At 33.8% G+C, this 27,500-nt stretch overlaps 1 protein-coding gene across 1 annotated transcript in view; it reads right to left on the bottom strand.

Annotated features, from left to right (window-relative positions):
- Nucleotides 1-27,500, bottom strand: part of LOC134711161 (eIF-2-alpha kinase GCN2-like) — an 84,145-nt gene that overhangs the window by 51,566 nt on the left and 5,079 nt on the right. The window contains exons 4-6 of the mRNA XM_063571607.1: nucleotides 25,070-25,197; nucleotides 21,582-21,742; nucleotides 20,442-20,552 (exon numbers count right to left, since the gene is read on the bottom strand). Of these exons, the coding sequence (XP_063427677.1) occupies nucleotides 20,442-20,552; nucleotides 21,582-21,742; nucleotides 25,070-25,197 (400 nt within the window). The remainder of the gene's footprint in view (nucleotides 1-20,441; nucleotides 20,553-21,581; nucleotides 21,743-25,069; nucleotides 25,198-27,500) is intronic.

Here is a 27,500-nt window from a genome sequence, read left to right as displayed (position 1 = left end):
ATTAAAAAAAGGACAAAGTAAAATGGCGAAGAGTAATTCTACAATCAACGTGAAGATAGACCAGCTCAATAAACTAGTGGCAGCTGAAAATGTTAAGTATCACAAAGAAAAACAAAATATTCAAAGTCATGAGAAAACCATAAAGGAGCAAGTAGAACAATACTTTAAAGAACTCAAAAATAAATTGGAGCAGAGTCATGAAACTGTTTTAACATCAATCAAATCAGATCTTAATGCTATATCATTATTCACAACCAAGAAGGAGGACAAAATCAATGGAGTCCAGAATTGTATTGACCTTTCCAATGCCTCTGAATTCTTCAAAGAGGTCATGAAAATTGAGAAAGTAACTGAACCCCAAGAACCACGAACCAGGCCTAGCTATAGTTCTTCACAGAAATTTGTTCCAGGGAATATTAATCAATCAAACATTGGATCGCTACAAGATGATGGAAACTTGTCATCAGAAATAAACATCTCCCTAGTCATCAATAATGAGTACAAGACTGAACTTGATACAATATTCCTTGTAAGTCCATGCCTTGACCAGTCAATTTGGTTACGTTCTGGTAATTATGCAATGTTACAGAGAGTAAAACCTGAAGGAACCAATCTGAAGCTGATGTCTAAATTCAACATTATAGTGTTTGGAATGACAGTTACTCCATCTAATCAACTCCTTCTCTGTGTTAAAGGGAAATCAAGATTACAACAAATCAGCAGTAGTGGTGAACTGACTGATTCTGTTTATAATGTAACACCTTTCTATCCCACAGCCATACATGTTGTCAGTGAGAATAAACTTATAGTAGCAGCTTATGGTTTTATTGATAATGAACTAAAAAGAAGTGCTGTGATCATTATGAACAAGGAAGGAGAAAAGGAAGCTGTATATGAACATGATAAACATAGCCAACCTTTGTTTACCTACACTTTAAATATAACCAGTACCAGCACTGGAAATTTACATGTAGTGGATAGGATTTCAGATGATTGGAGTGGTAAAGTAGTTGTCTTAGGAAAAGAAGGACATATAATAAACCAGTATACAGGTCATTCAACCATCAATAAAAGTGAATCATTCAAACCAGTAAACATTGTGACAACACCAAGTGACAATGTTGTTGTGATAGATCTGATTGCCCGAATCTTACACATCCTCAATGACAATGGTCATTTAGTTTCATATTTCAATATCAAGGATATAGGAATAAAACGTCCACATTCTCTTGCCATCAACACAACTGGACAACTTTATATAGGATGCACTAGAGCTGCAGGTACTAAAACTAAAGAAGCAAAGCTATATGAAATAAACATTGAAGGATTCTAAAACATTCAAACTTTTATGGAACAGAAACGTGCGAGATATTATAAGGCAAAACAAATGTATGTCATATGACTAGTGCCATACAAATGAACATACAAGAACTGGTTAGACTGATATTTTGTGTTTAACAGTAATGTTTACTAGTAGTTTAATCTTTTGTATAGTTGCACATAATTTTCTCTTTTAATCGAAAATATTACTGTGAATGCAGAAATTAATGTGTGCATTTATTATTGCAATTTGTTTAGTATGGACAGAAATTTGATATTTATTATTTTGATTTCAGCAAAACCTGTAGAAAGATATGTGTCTATATAGGATATCAGAATAAGAGTTCTTATGTGATCCTAACTCATTTTCTTTTCTTCATTGATAAAAACATCACAGTAAATTCTGAATTTACAATATCTTTCTGATATAACATTTTTAATTTGTTCATGAAAATAACAGTCAATGATAAAACTAAAAAATCAATGAAATTGATAGTGAAATTATTTTTAGTTTTGAAATAAAACAAATATGAATAAAAGGAGACATAGGGTATTGGCAATAAGACAGCAACTTATAAACACAAAGGAGATCTAGACAAAAGAAATATATACATCATCATACAGTCTTCAATGATAAGTCAATACAACAAAACTATTATCAACAACTTAATAAAAAATAAAATCAATTGTACAAAAAAATGTTGACGAAGGTCTCCCCCTTTACTAGCATTAATTTTCAATTGGTTGGTTTTTGATTTATTTTGAATGGTTTTAACCAACTACCAACCAATAAGGTTACATTTAAATATTTGTTAGTTGGTTTGGATAAGTGTTTTTAGTCCAGTCAATCTAGCATAAGTTTGACCCTAACCCGAAAGTAATTGCAACAGAAGATTTTAAAGTTTTAATCTTCAGCATTAATCCCCAAATATACCCAGAAAAAAGTCCCATAAAATCTAGCTTGAGGAAAACTGAAAAAAATCCCCATTTAAAATTCCTATGAAGATTTGCATTGAAAAGGGAGATAACTCTTGCAAAAAAGGCAGAAATGTCAAAAAAATTGATACAAAATTATAACTTTACCGCTTCTATTCATCAGAAAGTATTGATTCTTGATTTTTTAGGGACCTTTAGAGTATAACAAACAACTCGAAAGGTGTTTTCATATATTTTTTCAGGCTATAATCTAGATTTAGTAATTCATTAGTTGACCTTTTATTGAATTTTTCAACATGTCAAGGTGAAGAATCTCAAATTTAATAAAAAAAAATAAAGCATATATTCATTTTTTGTGGTTTTAAGTTTCTTTAGATAAGTAAGTTGCTGAAAAAATATAATATTCAGATATAAACAATACCAAATTTTCACATTATTTTTTCAAAATGGTTACAAAGCTTCAAATTTGCAATTTCTTTAATGAAAAATGCACAAAAAAAATAAAACTACCCATAATACTTTGGTTTTGTACATTTCATGAGCAGAAGATAATATAATTTAGTCAAATACAAACTTAAAACCCCATCAAAGTATCATACTTTACATAAATTTCAAGACAAACAACCAAAAACTGAAAAAAAAGACTCATTCTTGTATGAGTTATCTCCCCCTCCAATGTTAATTTCCATAGGAAATTAAACTAGAGGCTCTAAAGAGCCTATGTCGCTCACCTTGGTCTATGTGAATATTATACAAAGGACGCATTTGAATTCATGACAAAATTGTGTTTTGGTGATGGTGATGTGTTTGTACATCTTACTTTACTGAACGTTCTTGCTGCTTACAATTATATATTTCTATATTGAACTTGGCCTAGTAGTTTCAGTGGAAAATGATAGTTCAAATTTGCAAATTTTATGAAAATTGTAAAAGATTTACTATAAAGGACAATAACTCCTTAGGTGGTCAATTAACCATTTTGGTCATGTAGAATTATTTTTAGGTCTTACTTTGCTGTTCATTGTTGCTGTTTACAGTCTATCTCTATCTATAATAATATTCAAGAAAATAACAAAACGGCAAAATTTCCCTAAAATTACCAATTCAGGGGCAGCAACCTAAAAGCGGTTTGTCTGATTCATCTGAAAATTTCAGGGCAGATAGATCTTGATCTGATAAACAATTAAACCCCGTTCAGACTTGCTCTAATTGCTTTGGTTTTTGAGTTATAAGCCAAAAACTGCATTTTACTCCTGTGTTCTATTTTTAGCCATGGTGGCCATCTTGGTTGGTTGGCCGGGTCACCGACCACAATTTTTAAACTAGATACCCTAATAATGATTTTGAAAATGTTTGGTTAAATTTGGCACAGCAGTTTCAGAGGAGAAGATTTTTGTAAAAAATTACTTAGATTTACGAAAAATGGTTAAAAATTGACTATAAAGGGCAATAACTCCTAAAGGGGTCAATTGACAATTTCAGTCATGTTGACTTATTTGTAAATCCTACCTTGCTGCACATTATTGCTGTTCACAGTTCATCTCTATCTATAATAATAATCAAGATAATAACCAAAAACAGCAAAAATTCCTTAAAATTACCAATTCAGGGGCAGCAACCCAACAACGGGTTGTCCGATTCATCTGAAAATTTCAGGGCAGATAGGTCATGAACAATTTTACCCTTTGTTAGATTTGCTTTAAATACTTTGGTTATTGAGTTATAAGGCAAAAACTGCATTGCATTTTACCCCTATGTTCTGGTTAAATTTGGCCCAGCAGTTTCAGAGGAGAAGATTTTTGTAAAAGTTTACAACGCCAGACGACGCCGGACGCCGGACGCCGGACGCCAAGTGATGAGAAAAGCTGAGAAAAGCTGATTTTGAGTTTTCCTCAAATTCGATTTTATCGGACTTTTTTCAGTGTATATAAAGGACATAATGCTATAGATTAGAACTAAAACATTTTCTGTTGCAATTAGTTTGAGGTTTAATCTTAGTTTGACTGGACTATTTGGGTGAATAATTGATTGGCTGATTTGTCAATTGATCAGTTTATTTATCATGAAGCAGTTATCACAGGTAGAAATGAAATTTCATATTCATCAATTGATAGATAATTTTTATTTTTGAAGGAAGCAGGGGTATCCACAGAAATACCTTAAAACAGTCAATTACTGGTTGTTCAATAGACCACTTTCGAGTTCATCCGTCACCGGAAAAAAACTCGTCAATTATACACGCCTTTATGACGTCATTTACCAGATAGAGGGGATCGCCTGTATCCCTGCACTATTAACGTTTATCAAGCGTCTTAGTGATCGTAATTGTGCAGGATAAACTAGAAATAATAGTTGTTCTGTAGGTACTTAATGACAATTCCCTAATGACAGCAGTTCAATTTGCCCAATAATTCGTACAATATTGAATTATAGTTTTCCAACCACTCCCTCAACATTGGAATGGAAGTAACGACGCCCCTAAACGCACAAATAACGTTCACTAAAACCAGAGTTTTTGAAGGAAATGCATCGAACTCGAAAGTTGTCTATTGATTTTTTGTTCATGTTTAACACCGCATTCACTCTAGGCTATACTAAAGTGATCAGTATTATTGGTGGAGGAAGCAGGAGGGCCAACAGAGAATGATTGAAAATTCATCAAATTAGTGATTGTTTGACTTATTGATTGTTGGGGATTAACACAACTTTATCCTTGGCTATATATAGTGATCAGTTTTATAAGAAATCAAGAATACCCACACAAATCCGCCAACCTAATGCCCAATTACTGGTTGTTCAATTAATTCATTGCTGGTGTCTAACACCACTCTTCTGACACTTGACAATATTACAGTGATCAGTTTTATTGGTGGAGGAAGCAGAAGTAACAACAGAGACCCAACAACCTAAAGCAGGCAAACTTAACACTAGTCAATTAAATCAGATTCAAAAGCACCATGCACAAATGGAGTTGAAACTCACAACCTGAATGTTGAAAGGCTACTGCAGATGAACTAATTAGACCACTCATCCACTGAGATTGAAAACCAGAGATAAAGGTTAATAGACAAATATTAACAGTGATAAATGAACACATTACATTCAATATTTACTACATAATAGAGTAACCAACAAGTGTGGAAACATGAAAGTGACTACCAGCATACCATTTATCCATAATAAATCACAACATGCAAATTAGAGTCTTCAAGTTCTCTTCAAATGATACAATACAATACAATACAATATTTTTATAGTCAATCAAGGACGCCCTAAAAGAGCAGTATTATTACAAACAATTTGTAACAATGATTATTATGATAGATGTCAGACAAACCTACTTATATGAATAAGAGAAAATGTCAGTTTATGCCTATAAGTTGCTACAGTAAAGCTACACAATAATAAATATAACAAGAGACTCTCAAGAGTTTGTGTCGCTCACCTTGGTATATGGCCATTTCAAACAAAGGACACTCTCCAACACTATAGAAGAGAAAAGACATGACAAAAATTTTGATGAAATCAAACAAAGTTTAATTTTGGACCCTTTTGACTTTAATTTGGACCAATTTGATAACGGGGCTCAAAAATCAAAAATCTAAATACATGGTTAGATTTAGCATATCAAAGAACCCCATACATTCAATTTTTGTTGGATTCAAACAAAGTTAAATTTTTGACCCAATTTTGACCAATTTGAAAACAGGCCCCAAAATTAAAATCTAAATACAGGGTTGGATTTGGCATATCAAACCAGATGCTCCGCAGGGCGTAGCTTTATACGACCGCAGAGGTTGAACCCTGAACGGTTGGGGCAAGTATGGACACAACATTCAAGCTGGATTCCGCTCTAAATTTGGATTGTGATTAAATAGTTGACACAGCATAGGTTTCTGACACAGAATGAATATATCCAAATGAACTTAAAATTTTTGTTTTCTCTTAGAGCAATTCACTATGCTGTTGAATAATAATCCTCTCAAAAAAATGTTTGAAGAAATTTTCTTTTTATTTATGAAATTTCAAATGAGAAAAATTGAACCCAATTTTTTAATCACATCCCCCTTTCCCTTATTCCAAAACTAATTTCAATTAAAATATTCTAATGGAGTTTGCAACAATTACTACTTATTTAAATACATCATAAAATATTAAGATGTAAAAAAACTGCTTGTAATCACTGAATGGTAAAGATTATCTAAATTTATCAGCTGGTAGTAAAAAGTAAATATACATTGTATATTGTATATAACAAAGATTTAAGTTGATTCTGGACAAAGAAAGATAACTCCAATTAAAAAAAATTCTTGCAGATATTTCTTGCTTACTATACTGGACAAAGAAAGATAACTCTTAATTTTAAAAAAATTTGCTATTTCACAATATTGTGAAATTAGATATTTCCTGCATTGCACAATACTGTGCAATTGAAAAGACTTGCTATTGCACAATACTTAATATAATAATTTTAGATCCTGATTTGGACCAACTTGAAAACTGGGCCCATAATCAAAAATCTAAGTACATGTTTATATTCAGCATATCAAAGAGGCCCAAGAATTTAATTTTTGTTAAAATCAAACTTAGTTAAATTTTGGACCCTTTGCACTTTAATTTAGACCAATTTTAAAACTGGACCAAAAATTAAGAATCTACATACACATTTAGATTTGGCATATCAAAGAACCCCAATTATTCAATTTTTGTTGAAATCAAACAATGTTTAATTTTGGACCTCGATTTGGGCCAACTTGAAAACTGGGCCAATAATCAAAAATCTAAGTACATTTTTAGATTCAGCATTTCAAAGAACCCCAAGGTTTCAATTTTTGTTAATATCAAACTAAGTTTAATTTTGGACCCTTTGGACCTTAATGTAGACCAATTTGAAAACGGGACCAAAAATTAAGAATCTACATACACAGTTAGATTCGGCATATTAAAGAACCCCATTTATTAAATTTTGATGTAATCAAACAAAGTTTAATTTTGGACCCTTTGGGTCCCTCTTTCCTTAACTGTTGGGACCAAAACTCCAAAAATCAATACCAACCTTCCTTTTATAGTCATAAACCTTGTGTTTAAATTTCATAGATTTCTATTCACTTATACTAACGCTATGGTGCGAAAACCAAGAAAAATGCTTATTTGGGTCCCTTTTTGGCCCCTAATTCCTAAACTGTTGGGACCTAAACTCCCAAAATCAATACCAACCTTCCTTTTGTGGTCATAAACATTGTGTTTAAATTTCATTGATTTCTATTTACTTTAACTAAAGTTATTGAACGAAAACCAAGAATGCTTATTTGGGCCCTTTTTTGGCCCCTAATTCCTAAACTGTTGAAACCAAAACTCCCAAAATCAATCCCAACCTTTCTTTTGTGGTCATAAACCTTGTGTCAACATTTCATAGATTTCTATTCACTTAAACTAAAGTTATAGTGCGAAAACCAAGAAAATGCTTATTTGGGCCCTTTTTGGCCCCTAATTCCTAAAATATTGGGACCAAAACTACCAAAATCAATACCAGCCTTCCTTTTATGGTCATAAACCTTGTGTTAAAATTTCATAGATTTCTATTCACTTTTACTAAAGTTAGAGTGCGAAAACTAAAAGTATTCGGACGACGACGACGACGACGCCAACGTGATAGCAATATACGACGAAAATTTTTTCAAAATTTGCGGTCGTATAAAAACCTCAATAATTGAATTTTTGATGAAATTAAACAAATGACCTAATGTAAACTAATTCAAAAATGGGGACCAAATTCCAAAAACTTAATACACTGTCAGATTCAGTATATCTAAGAACCCCAAGAATTCAAGAATAAAACCCCATTAAAATTGGTCAAGAAATAAGCAATTTATACAAAGTATTAGAGAAGTATTGTTTTTGGTCCCTTTTGACCCCTAATTCCTAAACAAGTCTTTGGCCATACCCCTAAAATCAATCCGAACCTTCCATTTTTGGAATGGAACCTTGTGGTACAATTTCAGAAAGATCCATACACTTACACACAAGTTATTGTCTGGAAACTAGAAAAATACTTATTTTTAACCCTTTTTGGGCACATTGTTCCGAAACTGTTGAGACCCACAAAATCAATCACAACCTTCCTTAAGTGGTTATTAACCTTTGTGTTAAAATTTTATCGCTTCCTATTTACTTATAATAAAGTTATTATCTGGAAACCATCTGTCTTCAATTGATGCTGACAACGACGTGATACCAATATACCACAAAACAAAAATAATATTTGAGATAATTAAAAGAGAAGTGCATTACTTTAGTTTTATATAATGTCATTTCCTATGATTAAATCTCAAAGATCGTAAGAAATTATCTTACAAATCTCTAACAATTATTCATTTTTTACACCACCCGTCTTCAAACGACGCTGATGACGACAATGACGTGCTACCAATGTCATTTCCTCTGATTAAATCTCAAAGATAGTAAGAAATTATTTTATAAGTCTCTAACAATAACTAATTTTTACAGTACTATTTCAAGTTAGGTTAAAGGTTGGTTGGTTTGAAATGTTAAAACCTGTTGCATTTATTTCCACCTGTTGAAAGTCAGAAATCTGTTAATCAGTGGTTGTCGGTTGTTGGGCTGGATTTTACGTGTTTCTTGTATCTTGTTTTTATATAGATTATAGACTTATATAGACTGTTGGTTTTCCTGTTTAAATTGTTTAAACTGGTCATTTTGGGGGCTTCTATAGCTTGCTGTTCGATGTGAGACAATGGAGTGTTGTCTCATTGGCAATCATACTACATCTTCTAATATCTTCTATTAGCAATCTTGGGAATAATATGCAGCAAATTGATAAAGGTTGGAATAACTTGTTTGGATTTTGTGTTCTCATATGAAACTGCTGAAGCTGGTATTAATTTACATAAAATGGGGATCTCTAACACTGTTCTGATTCAATCTATTCACAACAAAATCTCTCGACCTGTATTAACATTGTCTTCAATTGATGCTGACAATGACGTGATACCAATATACGACAAAACAAAAATAATATTTGTGATAATTAAAAGAGAAGTGCATTACTTTAGTTTTATATAATGTCATTTCCTATGATTAAATTGCAAAGATCATAAGACATTATTTTACAAGTCTCTAACAATTATTCATTTTTTACACCACCCGTCTTCAAACAACGCTGATGACGACAATGACGTGCTACCAATGTCATTTCCTATGATTAAATCTCAAAGATAGTAAGAAATTATTTTATAAGTCTCTTACAATAACTATTTTTTACAGTACTATTTCAAGTTAGGTTAAAGGTTGGTGCCTGTTGAAATGTTAAAACCTGTTGCATTTATTTCCACCTGTTGAAAGTCAGAAATCTGTTAATCAGTGGTTGTCGGTTGTTGGGCTGGATTTTAAGTGTTTCTTGTATCTTGTTTTTATATAGATTATAGACTTATATAGACTGTTGGTTTTCCTGTTTAAATTGTTTAAACTGGTCATTTTGGGGGCTTTTATAGCTTGCTGTTCGATGTGAGACAATGGAGTGTTGTCTCATTGGCAATCATACTACATCTTCTAATATCTTCTATTAGCAATCTTGGGAATAATATGTTTTGCGTATAGTGGGTAAGATTTCGTACAATGGCATGAAGTAAAATAACAGACGTCTTGCTAGTTTGATAATGTAATGAAAGCTAAAGGAAGTACGTCAACTATAGTGACGTTACAATCGAGCGGCGCGCTTTACTATACATGTAGTAAGCAGACTTTACAACATACTCGGGCCGCGCAAAAGATGAAATTAAAAATATTAAAAACTACAATATAAATAAATTGACACTTGAAAAATTACTGAAAACTCTGAAGTCTCTGAAAGGAGTTAATGTCTATATATGAAAACTAAACTTGAATTTAATTTACAGTCATTGATTATGAATTATTTCCTTTTGTCCATTTCTTAAGTTTCTCTATGGCAACACTTTTCGCTTTACGGCTTAAGTTTCTAGACGTAGAAGGATTGTTGAGATCACAATTATTGTCTATAGTAAAGTCTCTATTTTCTGACACTTCGAGAGGATAAAGTTTTGTTATTGGACGTGAAGTGAGTCCATGTTTTGTCCGTATAACAGCAGATCTCGTTTTCCCGTCACCTCCAATGTTCAGTTGATCAATAACGGCTAGATTCCACTTTGTCCTCGGTGATTCTTCGTACACTTGTACTACATCTCCAACTTTAATTGTTTGAATGTCCTTTCCAGTGTTTCGATGATATTCTCGAAGAGAGGTAAGATACTCGTGTTTCCATTTGCACCAAAACTGTTGAATAATTTGAGATTTCAACCGAGACAGTTTATTCACAGATTCATGAGTCATCTCAAGCGTCGAATGCTCAAAGTCTCTATTATCAGGGTATGGAAGTGTTGTGATCCGACGTCCGTAAAGTAAATGTGATGGCGTTAGCGGTTCATCTAAAGGATCTGACGATACGTAAGTTAGTGGACGGTCATTCATAATAGTTTCAACTTCAGTCACAATTGTCTTAAGAAGTTCTATATTGATAAGAGAACGTCCCAAAACCTTCTTAACACAATCTTTTGTAATCCCTATCAATCTTTCCCAAAAGCCACCGTACCACGGTGCGCGTTTTGGTATAAATGTCCATGTTGTACCATAGTTGTTCAACGTTTCTGTAAGTGACGCTGATCGTGTGAGATTCTCTATATGCTTAGCGGCTGCAATGTAGGTAGTAGCATTGTCGGATATCATCGTTTTCGGTAACGATTTTCTACTAACGAATCTTCTAAATGCTAGGATAAATGTTTCTTCTGTTAAATTGTCCACCACTTCTAAATGCACAGCGCGAGTGCTGGCACATGTAAATAAACATATGTAAGCCTTGCTTGTAGTTCCATCGTTGTTTTTCACTGTCAGAGCTCCCGTAAAATCAACTCCCGTTACTGTGAACGGCGGTGCTTCTCGTAGTCTGTCCTTCGGTAAAGGCGGCGGATCTGGGGCTGTATACGGTCGGCCTTTAACTTTTTTACAGGTCACACATTTGCGTAAGATACTGTTCGCAACTTGTCGTATAGTCGGTATCCAATATGTCTGACGGATTAGTGTGACGGTACTTGACAGTCCTGAGTGTAAATGTGAAATGTGAGCATCCATTATAACGAGTCTGGTTAATCTATCTTTTGCAAGTGTCTTCGTTGTACTTCTTGTATCAAAGTATACGTTGCATTCTGTAATTCTTGCGTATTAAGATTTCCAGTACGTTTTTCTCTCGATCTACAGTTAAATATAAATCTGTCAACGTAGGCTATGACTCTCAAAAGTTTCTTGAAAGAATTAAACCTGTCAATGTCAATTATGGTATTTTCCTGCGTTACACTGTGTGTACTCAGTATTTGTGTCGTATCAACTGTAACTTCTTGTTGAGCACTTGCTGGCATAATTTGCGTTTCATCTATTTTCCATTCAGGCCATTTATTCTCGTTCGTTAACCAATCAGGGCCGTTCATCCATAACATGTTGTCTCTAAACTTTTGAGTTGTTATTCCTCTTGATAGTAAATCGGCGGGATTGGATTCACTTGGACAGTATTTCCATGTAAACTTTTCAGTCAGTTCTTTGATTTCTTTCACTCTGTTAGCGACAAATTGTTTTAATGTCTTCTTCGAACTCAGCCAGCTCAAGACAATTTGGCTATCGCTCCATAATATTACACGATTAACATTAATATGAGACAAAATATGAGATAAAAGTCGACTTCCAATTACTGCTGCCATTAGTTCTAGTCTTGGAATTGTTAGCTGTTTTAACGGTGCTACTCGATTTCTTGACATTAAGAGTGAACTTTTTCCTTCTGAAACTAGGTATGCACAAGCTCCGTAAGCTTTCATGCTAGCATCCATGAATACATGTATCACATTGTCGCTATTAGAATCCGAACAATTTGTGAAGTAGTGACGATGTATAACGGTCTTTGTTGCTTCATTAATATCTTTTCTTATGTCAATCCATTCTGTTCTCATATGATCAGGCAATGGCTCGTCCCATTTCATGTTTTCACCCCAAAGTGTTTGCATAAACATTTTACCTCGTACGGTAACTGGACTGATGATCCCGAGTGGATCATAAATCTTGGACGATTCTCTAAGTACTTCGCGTTTCGTGATGAGGTCTATTTCCGTGTCTAGAATATTTTCAGCATACTTTAGTGTATCTTGATCTGTATTCCAACGCAAGCCTAATACTTTTACTACCTGTTCTGTGTCGATAACTTTTTCAGATTCTGCAAGTTGTTGTAATAGTTTGTTATTTGATGCCCATGCGCGTAAATTGAATCCACCATCTGTAAATAACTTGCGAACAACTTTGAAATATTGTGACAATTCATCTTCGGAATTAAAACTAGAAACAATATTATCTACGTATAAATCTCTCATTAAATTGTCAGTAAATTCTGTCTGGTGGTTGTTGATGTGTTTTGATAAAACAGCATTTAATATAAATGGTGAACAGGTGGCTCCAAATGATACAGATTTAAACCTATAAGTCGTGATACAACTGCTTGGGTCTGTTGGATTGCTTAACCAGAAAAACCTGGTGACGTCCCGGTCTTCAATATCTAGTCCAACGTTGAGAAATGCCTTCTCTTTATCTGTACATACGGCGTATTTATTCATGCGGAATCTTAAAAGTATTGCGGTTACATTATTCAACTTCGGAGGTACGTTAAGTAAGCAATCATTTAAGCTGGCGGTGTCCGGTGTTTGTCTACAACTACAGTCATACACGATCCTGATAGGTGTAGTTGCGGAATCTTTCTTTACTGCGTGATGCGGGATATAATGTAACTTGGTATTTGGTTTAACTAAATCTTCCTCGACTTTCTCTATAAACCCTCGCTTTTCCTGTTCTTCGATGATTTCTCCATACCTTTGTAACAATTGCGGTTCTTTACTAAGACGTCTTATTACATTTTCAGTCCTACGAAAGGCGACTGTTTTGTTTGACGGTAATGGCGAGTGGTTGGTTTTCCAAGGTAGCTTGGCGACATACTTGTTGTCAAGAAATGACACTGATGAGTTTTCATAAATCGTTTGAAATTCTTCTAGCTCTGTTTTTGTGTTACTGTCTTCTATACCAAGGGACTCGATTTCCCAAAACTTTGTTAAATTACATTCCTCTGCTTTATGAGACACGATAACGTTCAATATTGAACTTCTGTTTGATTCTCTAATACTTGTCGTTGGTCCAGAAAGTAAATATCCTAATTTAGACTCGACGGCAGTCGGTCCATTACCTCTTATGATTTTATCTTCTTCTATACTCCAATAATAATCTGCTCCAATAAGTAAATTAATATCAAACATGTCATCTTCGTTAATTGGGTGTGCTAATTTCAAGCCATGCAAATGTCTCATATTAACTACTGATTTCATGTGCGTTTGTATCGGTAATGCTATTTCAGGAATGATAAGTACCTCGAGCGGTATGTTTTCTACATCGTCAGTTTGTAAGTAAATCGTTGCCGATTGCATATGCCTAACTTGTCTGTTTTGCTCTCCGAATCCAGAAAGATGAACTATTTCGGTCCCGTTTATACCTAAATCTAGTTTTCTGGCGAGTGATTCTGTGATGAATGATCTCTGTGCTCCTTCGTCTAGTAAAATATTAGCATCCGTTGACTGTGTTCCTGAGCTCACGCAAGCGACAGCGGTTTTCAATATAACATTTGATGTTTTATGTGGTGCGAGGGAGGAGTGTAATACGGTTTTACCATTATCTTCGTTTACTTGTTCATGTGATTCGTTCATACTGTTATTCTTGTTACATATACTTGTATGATGACGTTTGTTGCATTTTTTACACGTGCTTGTAGATTTGCATTCAGCTAATTTGTGACGACCGAGACAGTTAAAACATAGCCTCTCTCTCTTAATTACAGCTGTGCGTGCATCAACGGTTGTGATTTTTGTGCAATTAATGGCTATATGCCCATTTTCATGGCAAAAAATGCAAGACTTAATGAAAGGTTTTTTATCCGAAACTGACTTTTCGGGTTTTCCGAATGTTGAGTTTGAACGTGACTTCATACTAGTTAAAAATGTAGCGGTAGCGAGTGGTCTTTCTACTTTATCCGGTAATTTTCCGGCTTCCATAATATTTAGTTCGTCGAGAAGCGCTTTGCGTAAATCATGAAGTGTACAGTTTGTGGATCTGTGTTCTCGTGCTAAATGTTGACGTATCTCTGCGGGTAATTTATTCAGAATAACAGGAACTAGTAATGATCCGTACATATCGTCTGTCTGTCCGAGTGACTCGAGACCTCTTACATAAGTTTCTGTCTTATCATAGTAACTACGGAGGCTAGTAATTGTATTAATTGGAGCCTGTAAATCAAGTAAGGCCTGCATGTAGGTTTGGACTATTTTATGAGTTTGCCCGTATCTTTCCTGGAGTAATGAAATTGCTTTGTCGTAATTTGTGTTTGTCATGGAAAATCCTGCTATAGTTTGTAACGCTTCGCTTTGTAGAAGGGACTTTAAGTAGTTGAATTTTTGTGCATCACTCAGTGTAGGATTTGTGTGGATCGCGGTTTCATAGGAGTCCCAAAATGATTGCCAGTCTAGTATATCTCCGGTAAATATAGGCAAGTTTAACTTTGGTAGCTTGTGATACTCGCTGTTTGTGCTAGACGATGAGCGTGAATTTGAGCTATGTGTATATTGTTGGTTTGCTGATGTTGAAGGTTGACTAATAAATGTAGATGGAACTGATTGGGTATTCGGTATAAAATTATCGGCATGAGGGTTCAAATTCAATGAAATTGATTCATTTGCGGGTAAACTCTGATTTTGAACTGACTTTGCTAATTTTGTAATTTGCCGTAATTTATATTCTAAATTGTACATGTACTCATCTGAGTCCTGTATTTCCACTGCTACATCTTCATCCGAAGTTTGCTCCAATATTTTTTTGTTGATATTTTCTAAAATTCTTTTCTTCTGTGTGACTGCTTCTAATAGCGTTGAAATTTCTTCGTAATCCGCTTCGGAACTTTGTTGAATGTCTTCGAATTTCCTCAGGAGTTTGGTAACTGCTCCTTTATGTCCCGCTCGGACGGCTTTCATCTTTGCTTCCATTATTTCATCTGGTCTCGGCACCAATTTTGCGTATAGTGGGTAAGATTTCGTACAATGGCATGAAGTAAAATAACAGACGTCTTGCTAGTTTGATAATGTAATGAAAGCTAAAGGAAGTACGTCAACTATAGTGACGTTACAATCGAGCGGCGCGCTTTACTATACATGTAGTAAGCAGACTTTACAACAATATGCAGCAAATTGATAAAGGTCGGAATAACTTGTTTGGATTTTGTGTTCTCATATGAAACTGCTGAAGCTGGTATTAATTTACATAAAATGGGGATCTCTAACACTGTTCTGATTCAATCTATTCACAACAAAATCTCTCGACCTGTATTAACATTGTCTTCAATTGATGCTGACAATGACGTGATACCAATATACGACAAAACAAAAATAATATTTGTGATAATTAAAAGAGAAGTGCATTACTTTAGTTTTATATAATGTCATTTCCTATGATTAAATTGCAAAGATCATAAGACATTATTTTACAAGTCTCTAACAATTATTCATTTTTTACACCACCCGTCTTCAAACAACGCTGATGACGACAATGACGTGCTACCAATGTCATTTCCTATGATTAAATCTCAAAGATAGTAAGAAATTATTTTATAAGTCTCTTACAATAACTATTTTTTACAGTACTATTTCAAGTTAGGTTAAAGGTTGGTGCCTGTTGAAATGTTAAAACCTGTTGCATTTATTTCCACCTGTTGAAAGTCAGAAATCTGTTAATCAGTGGTTGTCGGTTGTTGGGCTGGATTTTAAGTGTTTCTTGTATCTTGTTTTTATATAGATTATAGACTTATATAGACTGTTGGTTTTCCTGTTTAAATTGTTTAAACTGGTCATTTTGGGGGCTTTTATAGCTTGCTGTTCGATGTGAGACAATGGAGTGTTGTCTCATTGGCAATCATACTACATCTTCTAATATCTTCTATTAGCAATCTTGGGAATAATATGCAGCAAATTGATAAAGGTCGGAATAACTTGTTTGGATTTTGTGTTCTCATATGAAACTGCTGAAGCTGGTATTAATTTACATAAAATGGGGATCTCTAACACTGTTCTGATTCAATCTATTCACAACAAAATCTCTCGACCTGTATTAACATTTTCAAATTTGCTTTAACATAGTTTTTATCAGTTTTTACTTTATGAAAAACTTATACTTATCAAAAGTTTATCATATATTTATCAGTATCCTCAATTTCAAATATGATATCACTGAATATACATAACTACCTATCTTTTGCATTATCAAAAAACAAATATTGGGTATAATCATATGACAACTTTTCATCACACCTTCGTTGAACTAAATATTTTTTCTATATCATACAACTTGTGACAAACTTAATATGGCATGTCCTCAACCACATGGAAGTGGTCAAGCACCTGTTAAATGTGGATTATGTGAAACAGATAGACCTATACAATGGAAATGCATGGGTTGCAGTATTTTAATGTGTAGTCATTGCAAGGACAAGGTTCATTCCAAATTTAAAAACGCACAGGATCATAAGATCATCAGTAGAGAAAAGATTGGAATGCATACTGAAGAATTGGATTTTACCAATATTAAATGTGATGAACATGCTGGACAATTCTCTTGTCTTTACTGTAAGACATGTGACATTCTTGTGTGTCCAACATGTTTTGCCAAAGTTCATAAGACACATGATTTAATCGAAATTAGTGATGCATACAGTATTAAAGTTAACATATTAAAAAAAGGACAAAGTAATATGCAGAAGAGTAGTTATAAAATCAACGCAGAGAAAGACCAGCTCAATAAACTAGTGTCAGCTGAAAATATAAAATATAACAAAGAAAAACAAAATATTCTAAGTCACGAAAAAAACGTAAAAGAGCAAGTAGAACAATATTTTAAAGAACTCAAATATAAACTGGAGCAGAGTCATGAAACTGTTTTAAAATCAGTCAAATCAGATCTAAATGATTTATCATTATTCACAACCCAGAAAGAGGATAAAATCACAGAAGTTCAGAACTGTATTGACCTTTCTAATGCATCTGAATTCTTCAAGGAGGTCAAGAAGATTGAGAAATTCACTGAAATCCAAGAACCACGAACCAAGTCTAGCTATAGTTCTTCTCAGAAATTTGTTCCAGGGAATATTAATCAATCAAACATTGGATCGCTACAAGATGATGGGAACTTGTCAGCAGAAATAAACATCTCCCTAGTCATCAATAATAAATACCAGACTGAACTTGACGTAATAGCATATGTAAGTCCATGCCTTGACCAGTCAATTTGGATAAATTCTGGTTCTTATGGAATGTTACAGAGAGTACAACCTGAAGGAACCAATCTTAAGGTGATGTCTAAATTTGACATTATAGTGTTTGGAATGGCAGTTACCCCTTCTCATCAACTCCTTCTCTGTGTTAGAGGGGAAACAAGGTTACAACAAATCATCAGTAGTGGTGAACTGACTGATTCTGTTTATGATGTAACACCTTTCTATTCCAATGCAATCCATGTTGTCAGTGACAATAAACTTGTAGTAGGAGCTGTTAATAGTGAACTGAAAAGAAGTGCTGTGATCATTATGAACAAGAAAGGAGACAAGGAAACTGTATATGAACATGATAATCATAATCAACCTTTGTTTACTTACATTTTGCGTTTAACCAGTACCAGTACTGGAAATATACATGTAGTGGATAAGATTTCAGATGACAACAGAAAAGTAGTGGTCTTAGGACAAGGAGGACATATAATAAATCAGTATACAGGTCATTCAACTATCAATAAGAGTCAATCATTCAAACCAGTAAACATTGTGACAACACCAAGTGACAATATTGTTGTGACAGATCTGAATATTCCAGTCTTACACATCCTCAATGACAATGGTTATTTGATTTCATGTTTCAATACCAAGGATATAGGAATAGAATTTCCACATTCTCTTGCAATCAACACAACAGGACAACTTTATATAGGAAGCACTAGAGCTGCAGGTACTAAAACTAAAGAAGCAAAGCTATATGAAATAAACATTGCAGGATTCCAAAACATTTAAACTTTTATAGAACAGAAACGTGTGACATAGTATAACGCAAACAATATTCATGTCATATGCATATGACAACAGGAATAACAGCTTACAAATGAACTTATAGGAACTGATTAGAACAATATCTTGTGTTAAACTAAAACAGTCAAGAAAGACTTTTGCATCTAAGCACTATATCTTTTCCTTTTTATTCAAAATATTACTTGTCAAGCATACTATGAATCTGTACTATATCCAAAGATCATAATAAAAAATCAATTTAATTGATAGTGAAATTATTTTTAGTTATATATATGACAAATATGAATAAAAGGAAACATAGTGTATTGACATTAAGACAGCAACTTAAAAAAAAAAAAAAAGAGATCTAAACAATAGAAATATATGCATCAACAAACAGTCTTCAATGATAAGTGAATATACCAGAATTATTATTATTAACCCTATCAAAAAATAAAATCAATTGTCTAAATAATTGTCAATGGATGTCTCCCCCTTTACTAGCATAAATTTTTGGTTGGTTGATTGGTTGGTGATTGCATTTTGTTGGTTGTTCCAACATCCAACATGATCGAAGGATACTTTCTAAATATTGGTTGGTTGGTTTTGACTTTGGATATGTATGGTGGATGAATAATTGATTGATTAGTTTTTTGATTGATAAGTTGATTCATCTTTAAGCAGTTATCACAGGTAGAAATGAAAGTTCATATTGATGAATTGATTGAAAGCTTTTTATTTATGGAGGAAGCAGGAGTATCAACAGAAATACCAGAACCATATGAACAATTCCTGGTTGTTTGATTGATTGATTGTTGATGTTTAACACCACTTTCACACCTGGTTATATCATAGTGATCAGTTTTATTGGTGGATGAAGCAGGAGTACCAACAGAGACCCATCAAAAATCTGCCCAAATTACTGATTGTTTGATTGATCGATTGTTGGTGTTTAACACCACTTTCACACCTGGTTATATCATAGTGATCAGTTTTATTGGTGGATGAAGCAGGAGTACCAACAGAGACCCATCAAAAATCTGCCCAAATTACTGATTGTTTGATTGATCGATTGTTGGTGTCTTAACGCCACTTTTCTGACAATTGGCTATACTACAGTGATCAGTTTTATTTTTTTATTGAACAGTGAGGCTACTGTAAAATGTGGACATAAGTGATCAGATTGAGATGAATTGTACTGGAAGATTAAAAAATGTTTGCTTTCATTATGATTCATAAAAAATGAACTGACAACCAGACTCCAGTATCCAAAAAATGAATATGAGACATGAAAAAAAAACAGGGGCCCAGACTCCAGGCGCCAAAAAATCCAACAGAAATGAGATGATGCACAGACTAATCACTCATTTTACATATAAAGTTACTAATGTTTTCACAGATTAAGAAAACAAATTTTGTGTTTGACATTTAAAAGGAACAGTGCATTTGAAGGGTATCATATGTACATTCCACTAATATAATTTCCAAGATATTCTGAACTGATATCACAATTTAATAACAGGTACATGTAAATACTTATCAGCAGTATAATTGAGATTAAAATGAAGCATTTTGATAAAATAGGTCAGGATTTCCTGTTACACATGTGAAAATACTGAAGCGGGTTTGTATCTACACTAGTAAGGAGGATCTATAAGGGTGTCTCGTTGAGGGGGTCTGATCCCTGATCCCCCTTATTGTTTATTAAGAATCTTGTATCACGCTTCTCGTTGCCACAATAGCACCCATGAACTACCTAACTACGTTTCCCGTTTTCACACTTAATCATTCAACTTTTATGTGTCACGCTTAAAAAAAATCAGACAATCCCATTTCATGCTTTGACCACAATGAGTCCCATCTCTAATATCGTTCTGTTACAATTTATTTTCAACCCAAATTCTGACATGTATGAACTTTTCTCAAAAATTGCTAAAATCTTTATTTTTCCTCTCTTGATAAAATAAAAATATTAACTTACATAAACTGTACATTTCCCAGCTTCCTGTATATACTTAATTGCCAAGTAATGAATTAGATTTTTATGTCGTAATCGAATCAAGCTGTGTATTTCTTGTTCAATGCTTGTAATCTGGAATAAGAAAGCAATAACTGTTCATGTAATACCAAATTTGTATTGCCATTTGGACATCTGCAATACTTGAACTTTGGACATCATAAAACATTTACTTTTTCTTAAGATCGTTAGCTCTTTTCTCTCATAAATTCATTTTTTACAGACATTTCTGCCTTGTCATAATGTACAAAGAGGGATAAGGTGTATAATCATCAACAAAATACATGACATCACATAAAACACCAAACTTGTCCACACCTTCTGGTGTCAGTATTGTAACAAGAACTTGCCTACCCTTTCACAGCTCCTGAGTTAACCCCTACTGAGTTTGGTGACATTGTTATTGCTTAATCTTTAATCTTCTATCTATTGACTAGTGGAAAGTTGTTTGTTTCTATGCCTTTATTCTCTGAATTTTCTAAAGTCTCTCAAGTTTTCATTTTTGCTATTCTTTTTGGTTATTTATGTCAACTGACAACTGCACAAAAGATATACAAACACACAAAAAAAAATATATTCAAAGGGAAATAACTGTGATTTTTAAATGTAAATGTGTCATAAGTGAGACATAAAATTGAGAATGGAAATGGGGAATGTGTTAAAGAGACAACAACCCAACCATAGAACAGACAATAGCAGATGGTCACCAATAGGTCTTCAATGCAGCAAGAAACTTCGGCACAGGGTGCATCCTTCAGCTGGTATATACAATACATCTTTATTGTTGGACAATATAAAAATATAAAAGCTTTTCTCCTGTTTTGTAGCAAGTACATTTTATATTTTCAAAAGTGCACATACGTTGATTTTATCCTGCAGCTAACACCCACTACTTGATCATTAGTCACGCGATAATTTTAAAACAAATCGACATAGTTGAAACGCGGATGAATGTTCATGACAAAATTGCAGCATGAGAAAAATTCTACCTAAAGCTTGAAGGCATGATGTTCTCTTAGTTTCTTATTAGTCTCAATTTTTTTTTCCATTTTTTAGTTGTCCTTCATTGACATTGACCAATTTTAACTCATTTCGTTCATTTACCTGTTTTAAGTAAGTAGCGCCCTCCTTATCTTCATAATCAACTCTTTGAGTTCTCTTCTGTTTTATATGGCGCCACTTTAAAACCCATTCTGATATAGCTACTAATTCTCCACTGGCTGTATCTATCCCAGCATACACTGTACTACCATGGACACTATGACCTACAAAAACATGTATTCTCTTAAAATCCATTTGCATATTAACTGTCAAGGAGCCCATTATCAATCCAATCATTAACACAAAATAATAAAATATGGATGAATGGACATTCAACATCAAAAGACAATAATAGCGTTGCAGTTTCAAACACTCCTTACTGTCCTGTGCTTTGTAGAAAAAACAGTGAAGCCATGGTGTAGTGGTTAGCGCATTGGACAACTAACACAAAGGTACCTGATTCGATTCCCAGTCTGGAATGAAAATTTCAGAGACTTAATTTTCGGCTCTCCCTTGATACCATTTGCGAGTATGGTCTGAAGGAAACGATGATAGTCTGTCAAAACTCAGAAGGGGATGATAAATGGCTGACCAGTGTTAAGAGAGAGCCATATCTCATGCACGTTAAAGACACCCTTGTAGATTTCGAAAAAGACCAAGCTTATGCTGCTACAAGGCAGCACTCGCACCTGCAGAGTGGAAAGGGATTAATATATGTTGCAAAACTTGTTTCCCCAATCCACTATAAATAAATATGTTTAACCTAGTGAAGCAGTGAAACCAAACCAAACTGTTAGGTATCAAGTTCTGCAAACTGATATACAGACCATTTCCTGCATAAATATCCAAACATACTTTCAAGAAAATACTATATTTTCCCATAGAAGTTTTAATGAAAATTTCTGTATATTTGTTTATGAATAATTGTGCATTTACCCATTTCACACTTCTAGACAATGATAAGAACAAAGTGAAAACATTACCTAAACATGTGCCTCTATGTATTGTTCTTTCTGATTTAGTATTGAAGGCTATAACCACTATCCCTCCAGTATGGTCTTTACATTGGGGATGTATTATAAAACATTACCTAAACATGTGCCTCTATGTATTGTTCTTTCAGATTTAGTATTGAAGGCTATAACCACTATCCCTTCGGTATGATCTTTACATTGGGGATGTATTATAAAACATTACCTAAACATGTGCCTCTATGTATTGTTCTCTCTGATTTAGTATTGAAGGCTATAACCACTATCCCTCCAGTATGATCTTTACATTGGGGATGTATTATAAAACATTACCTAAACATGTCCCTCTATGTATTGTTCTCTCTGATTTAGTATTGAAGGCTATAACCACTATCCCTCCAGTACGATCTTTACATTGGGGATGTATTATAAAACATTACCTAAACATGTGCCTCTATGTATTGTTCTCTCTGATTTAGTATTGAAGGCTATAACCACTATCCCTCCAGTATGATCTTTACATTGGGGATGTATTATAAAACATTACCTAAACATGTCCCTCTATGTATTGTTCTCTCTGATTTAGTATTGAAGGCTATAACCACTATCCCTCCAGTATGATCTTTACATTGGGGATGTATTATAAAACATTACCTAAACATGTGCCTCTATGTATTGTTCTCTCTGATTTAGTATTGAAGGCTATAACCACTATCCCTCCAGTATGATCTTTACATTGGGGATGTATTATAAAACATTACCTAAACATGTGCCTCTATGTATTGTTCTCTCTGATTTAGTATTGAAGGCTATAACCACTATCCCTCCAGTGTGATCTTTACATTGGGGATGTATTATAAAACATTACCTAAACATGTGCCTCTATGTATTGTTCTCTCTGATTTAGTGTTGAAGGCTATAACCACTATCCCTCCAGTATGATCTTTACATTGGTGATGTATTATAAAACATTACCTAAACATGTGCCTCTATGTATTGTTCTCTCTGATTTAGTGTTGAAGGCTATAACCACTATCCCTCCAGTGTGATCTTTACATTGGGGATGTATTATAAAACATTACCTAAACATGTGCCTCTATGTATTGTTCTCTCTGATTTAGTGTTGAAGGCTATAACCACTATCCCTCCAGTATGGTCTTTACATTGGGGATGTATTATAAAACATTACCTAAACATGTGCCTCTATGTATTGTTCTCTCTGATTTAGTGTTGAAGGCTATAACCACTATCCCTCCAGTATGGTCTTTACATTGGGGATGTATTATAAAACATTACCTAAACATGTGCCTCTATGTATTGTTCTCTCTGATTTAGTATTGAAGGCTATAACCACTATCCCTTCAGTATGATCTTTACATTGGGGATGTATTATAAAACATTACCTAAACATGTGCCTCTATGTATTGTTCTCTCTGATTTAGTATTGAAGGCTATAACCACTATCCCTCCAGTATGATCTTTACATTGGGGATGTATTATAAAACATTACCTAAACATGTGCCTCTATGTATTGTTCTCTCTGATTTAGTATTGAAGGCTATAACAACTATCCCTCCAGTATGATCTTTACATTGGGGATGTATTATAAAACATTACCTAAACATGTGCCTCTATGTATTGTTCTCTCTGATTTAGTATTGAAGGCTATAACAACTATCCCTCCAGTATGATCTTTACATTGGGGATGTATTATAAAACATTACCTAAACATGTGCCTCTATGTATTGTTCTCTCTGATTTAGTATTGAAGGCTATAACAACTATCCCTCCAGTATGATCTTTACATTGGGGATGTATTATAAAACATTACCTAAACATGTGCCTCTATGTATTGTTCTCTCTGATTTAGTATTGAAGGCTATAACCACTATCCCTCCAGTATGATCTTTACATTGGGGATGTATTATAAAACATTACCTAAACATGTGCCTCTATGTATTGTTCTTTCTGATTTAGTATTGAAGGCTATAACCACTATCCCTCCAGTATGATCTTTACATTGGGGATGTATTATAAAACATTACCTAAACATGTGCCTCTATGTATTGTTCTTTCTGATTTAGTATTGAAGGCTATAACCACTATCCCTCCAGTATGATCTTTACATTGGGGATGTATTATAAAACATTACCTAAACATGTGCCTCTATGTATTGTTCTCTCTGATTTAGTATTGAAGGCTATAACCACTATCCCTCCAGTATGGTCTTTACATTGGGGATGTATTATAAAACATTACCTAAACATGTGCCTCTATGTATTGTTCTCTCTGATTTAGTATTGAAGGCTATAACCACTATCCCTCCAGTATGATCTTTACATTGGGGATGTATTATAAAACATTACCTAAACATGTGCCTATATGTATTGTTCTTTCTGATTTAGTATTGAAGGCTATAACCACTATCCCTCCAGTATGATCTTTACATTGGGGATGTATTATAAAACATTACCTAAACATGTGCCTCTATGTATTGTTCTTTCTGATTTAGTATTGAAGGCTATAACCACTATCCCTCCAGTATGGTCTTTACATTGGGGATGTATTATAAAACATTACCTAAACATGTGCCTCTATGTATTGTTCTCTCTGATTTAGTATTGAAGGCTATAACCACTATCCCTCCAGTATGATCTTTACATTGGTGATCAGAATCATCGGTATCTCTTAATGGGGTACTGGTCCTCCTGAATATATCACAATTGAAAATGTAAAATAAAATAATTTTGAGGCTAAAAAATCACTCACTTGGATACCAGCATGGTTACTGAAAAAGTGCAAGCGGGACATACTACATGTATTGTCATATGGATCAATGATAAACTGTTGACAATCTTTGATTTGTAGAGGCCCTATCATATAAAATATCTGTTAAGGGCTATTCCATTAAAATGTTTGTGGGAGGGTAGGAAGGGAAGTTTAGTTATTGAATGTGGGTCATGGGTCTTTTTTCAGTATGCTTCTATTACTATTATTCAAAATCATCTACAAAATGGTTCTTGGTTGTAGGGATATTTTGAAAGTCCCTTACTAACCTCCCATATACATTTTAATGGAATAGCCCTAATGATTTTGAGGATTCATTTATGTTTTTTCTTGTTCAAAGTCAGTGATTTTAAACGTTTTCACCTCCTCAAAGTTTAAAAATAGTTTCAGATATATCTTATCATGTGACAATTCAGTCCATCTGTTTGTTATGCATTTTTTCATTATCAATTACCATTTTTAAAAGTTTAAAAGCAATCTGTACATAATCTCATAAAATAGAACAACAGAAAACTTTTCTAAAATATAACAGTTATCTCCCATTGTATACATGTGTAAATAAGATTGGTATAATTTATTTACATGTATTTGAAGCAAATTAAATGTGTAAATGCAAATCTTTTGCAAATTGTTTCAGATCATGTCCTTACAAAATTGTGTACCTTCCATTGTTAATACTTATTAAATGGAAATAATGAGCAATTAATAAAATTACTTTTTATAGATATAAGAAGATGTATGAGTGCCAATGAGACAACTCTCCATCTAAGTCACAACTTGTAAAAGTAAACCATTAAAGGTCAAAGTACAGTCTTCAACACAGAGCCTTGGCTTACAATGAACAGCAGGCTAAAAAGGGCCCTAAAAATAACTAGTGTAAATCATTGAAATGGAAAACCAACAGTCTAAACTATATCAAAAATTAGAAACAAGAAAAACTTATAAACCACATCAACAAACTACAACCTCTGAACACCAGGTTCATGACTTACATCATCGTCAGGTATGTGAAGCAGCTATATTTTCCTAGTCTAGTTGTCATAAATAGAAAAAAATATGAATATTTTTAACAAATACATTTGAATCTGCATCCATGAAGTGTGCTAACAAATGAAAATTTAAGAAATGAAATATGATAATATAGGATCAAGTATGTGTATGTAGGTGTAATACCACCAAATCAAAGTATGTCACATCAGGTTTCATATGAAAAAGGGTTGAAAAAAAATATTATATAGGGGCTATAAGGGCCATTTTTGGCCCCACCCCCAAATTTCATTTAATTGGTCATGTCGTAAGTCTATACCATAGAGCTTCTGAAAATTATTGAATTTTGGGACTAACTCATTTATTCTGTTGCCTAGCAACCAATGTAATGGTGGAGTTAAACTCATCAAATATGATTATTATACAACTTTAATTTATCTATATTTGATATTAAACCTGTTTAGCATGTAGTGAACTTTACACTTGTACACTATTTTTAAATATTACATAATTAAAGCGGGACGAAAGATACCAAAGGGACAGTCAAACTCATAAATCAAAAACAAACTGACAACGCCATGGCTAAAAATTAAAAAGACAAACAGAAAAACAATAGTACACATGACACAACATAGAAAACTAAAGAATAAACAACACGAACCCCACCAAAAACTAGGGGTGATCTCAGGTGCTCCGGAAGGGTAAGCAGATCCTGCTCCACATGCGGCACCCGTCGTGTTGCTTATGTTATTACAAATCCGGTAAATAGTCTAATTCGGTAGGTCAAATTCATGAAAGGGAAGGGGATTGTAGTTACGACGTAAGGAACATATCCGATATCATTTGTGAAACGGTTATTCCATAACGGTCAACCAACTCGTGATGGCGTCCGTAAAATTTACGAAGGGATGATTTCAACTTCACCATTTGGAACTCTTGGTTTAATAGCTTCCTTGTGAGCAGTAACCCTCTATCAAGAAAATCATGATAGGAAATGTAAGCACAGGAATATCGTATCAATTGGGAGATATATACCCCGTATGCATACTTTTGCTAAATTCACTGTTGTTTCTCCCTAGCAACACATCTGTGCCCATGGCAACCCAAATTAGTTTTCTATTTTACCAGATTTAATTTTAAATATGTTGCAACAGCAAGGCAATTTGAGATGCAAATTGTAAAAAGTAATAGACTCCAAAGTAAATGTTAAGGGAAAAGCAATATTGAACAACCAACA

This window comes from Mytilus trossulus, chromosome 3 (genome assembly GCF_036588685.1).
Source record: "Mytilus trossulus isolate FHL-02 chromosome 3, PNRI_Mtr1.1.1.hap1, whole genome shotgun sequence".
NCBI classification, from domain to species: Eukaryota; Metazoa; Mollusca; class Bivalvia; order Mytilida; family Mytilidae; genus Mytilus; species Mytilus trossulus.
The sequence above is the reverse complement of the archived record's forward strand: the minus strand, read 5'-3'. Positions and strand labels throughout refer to the sequence as shown.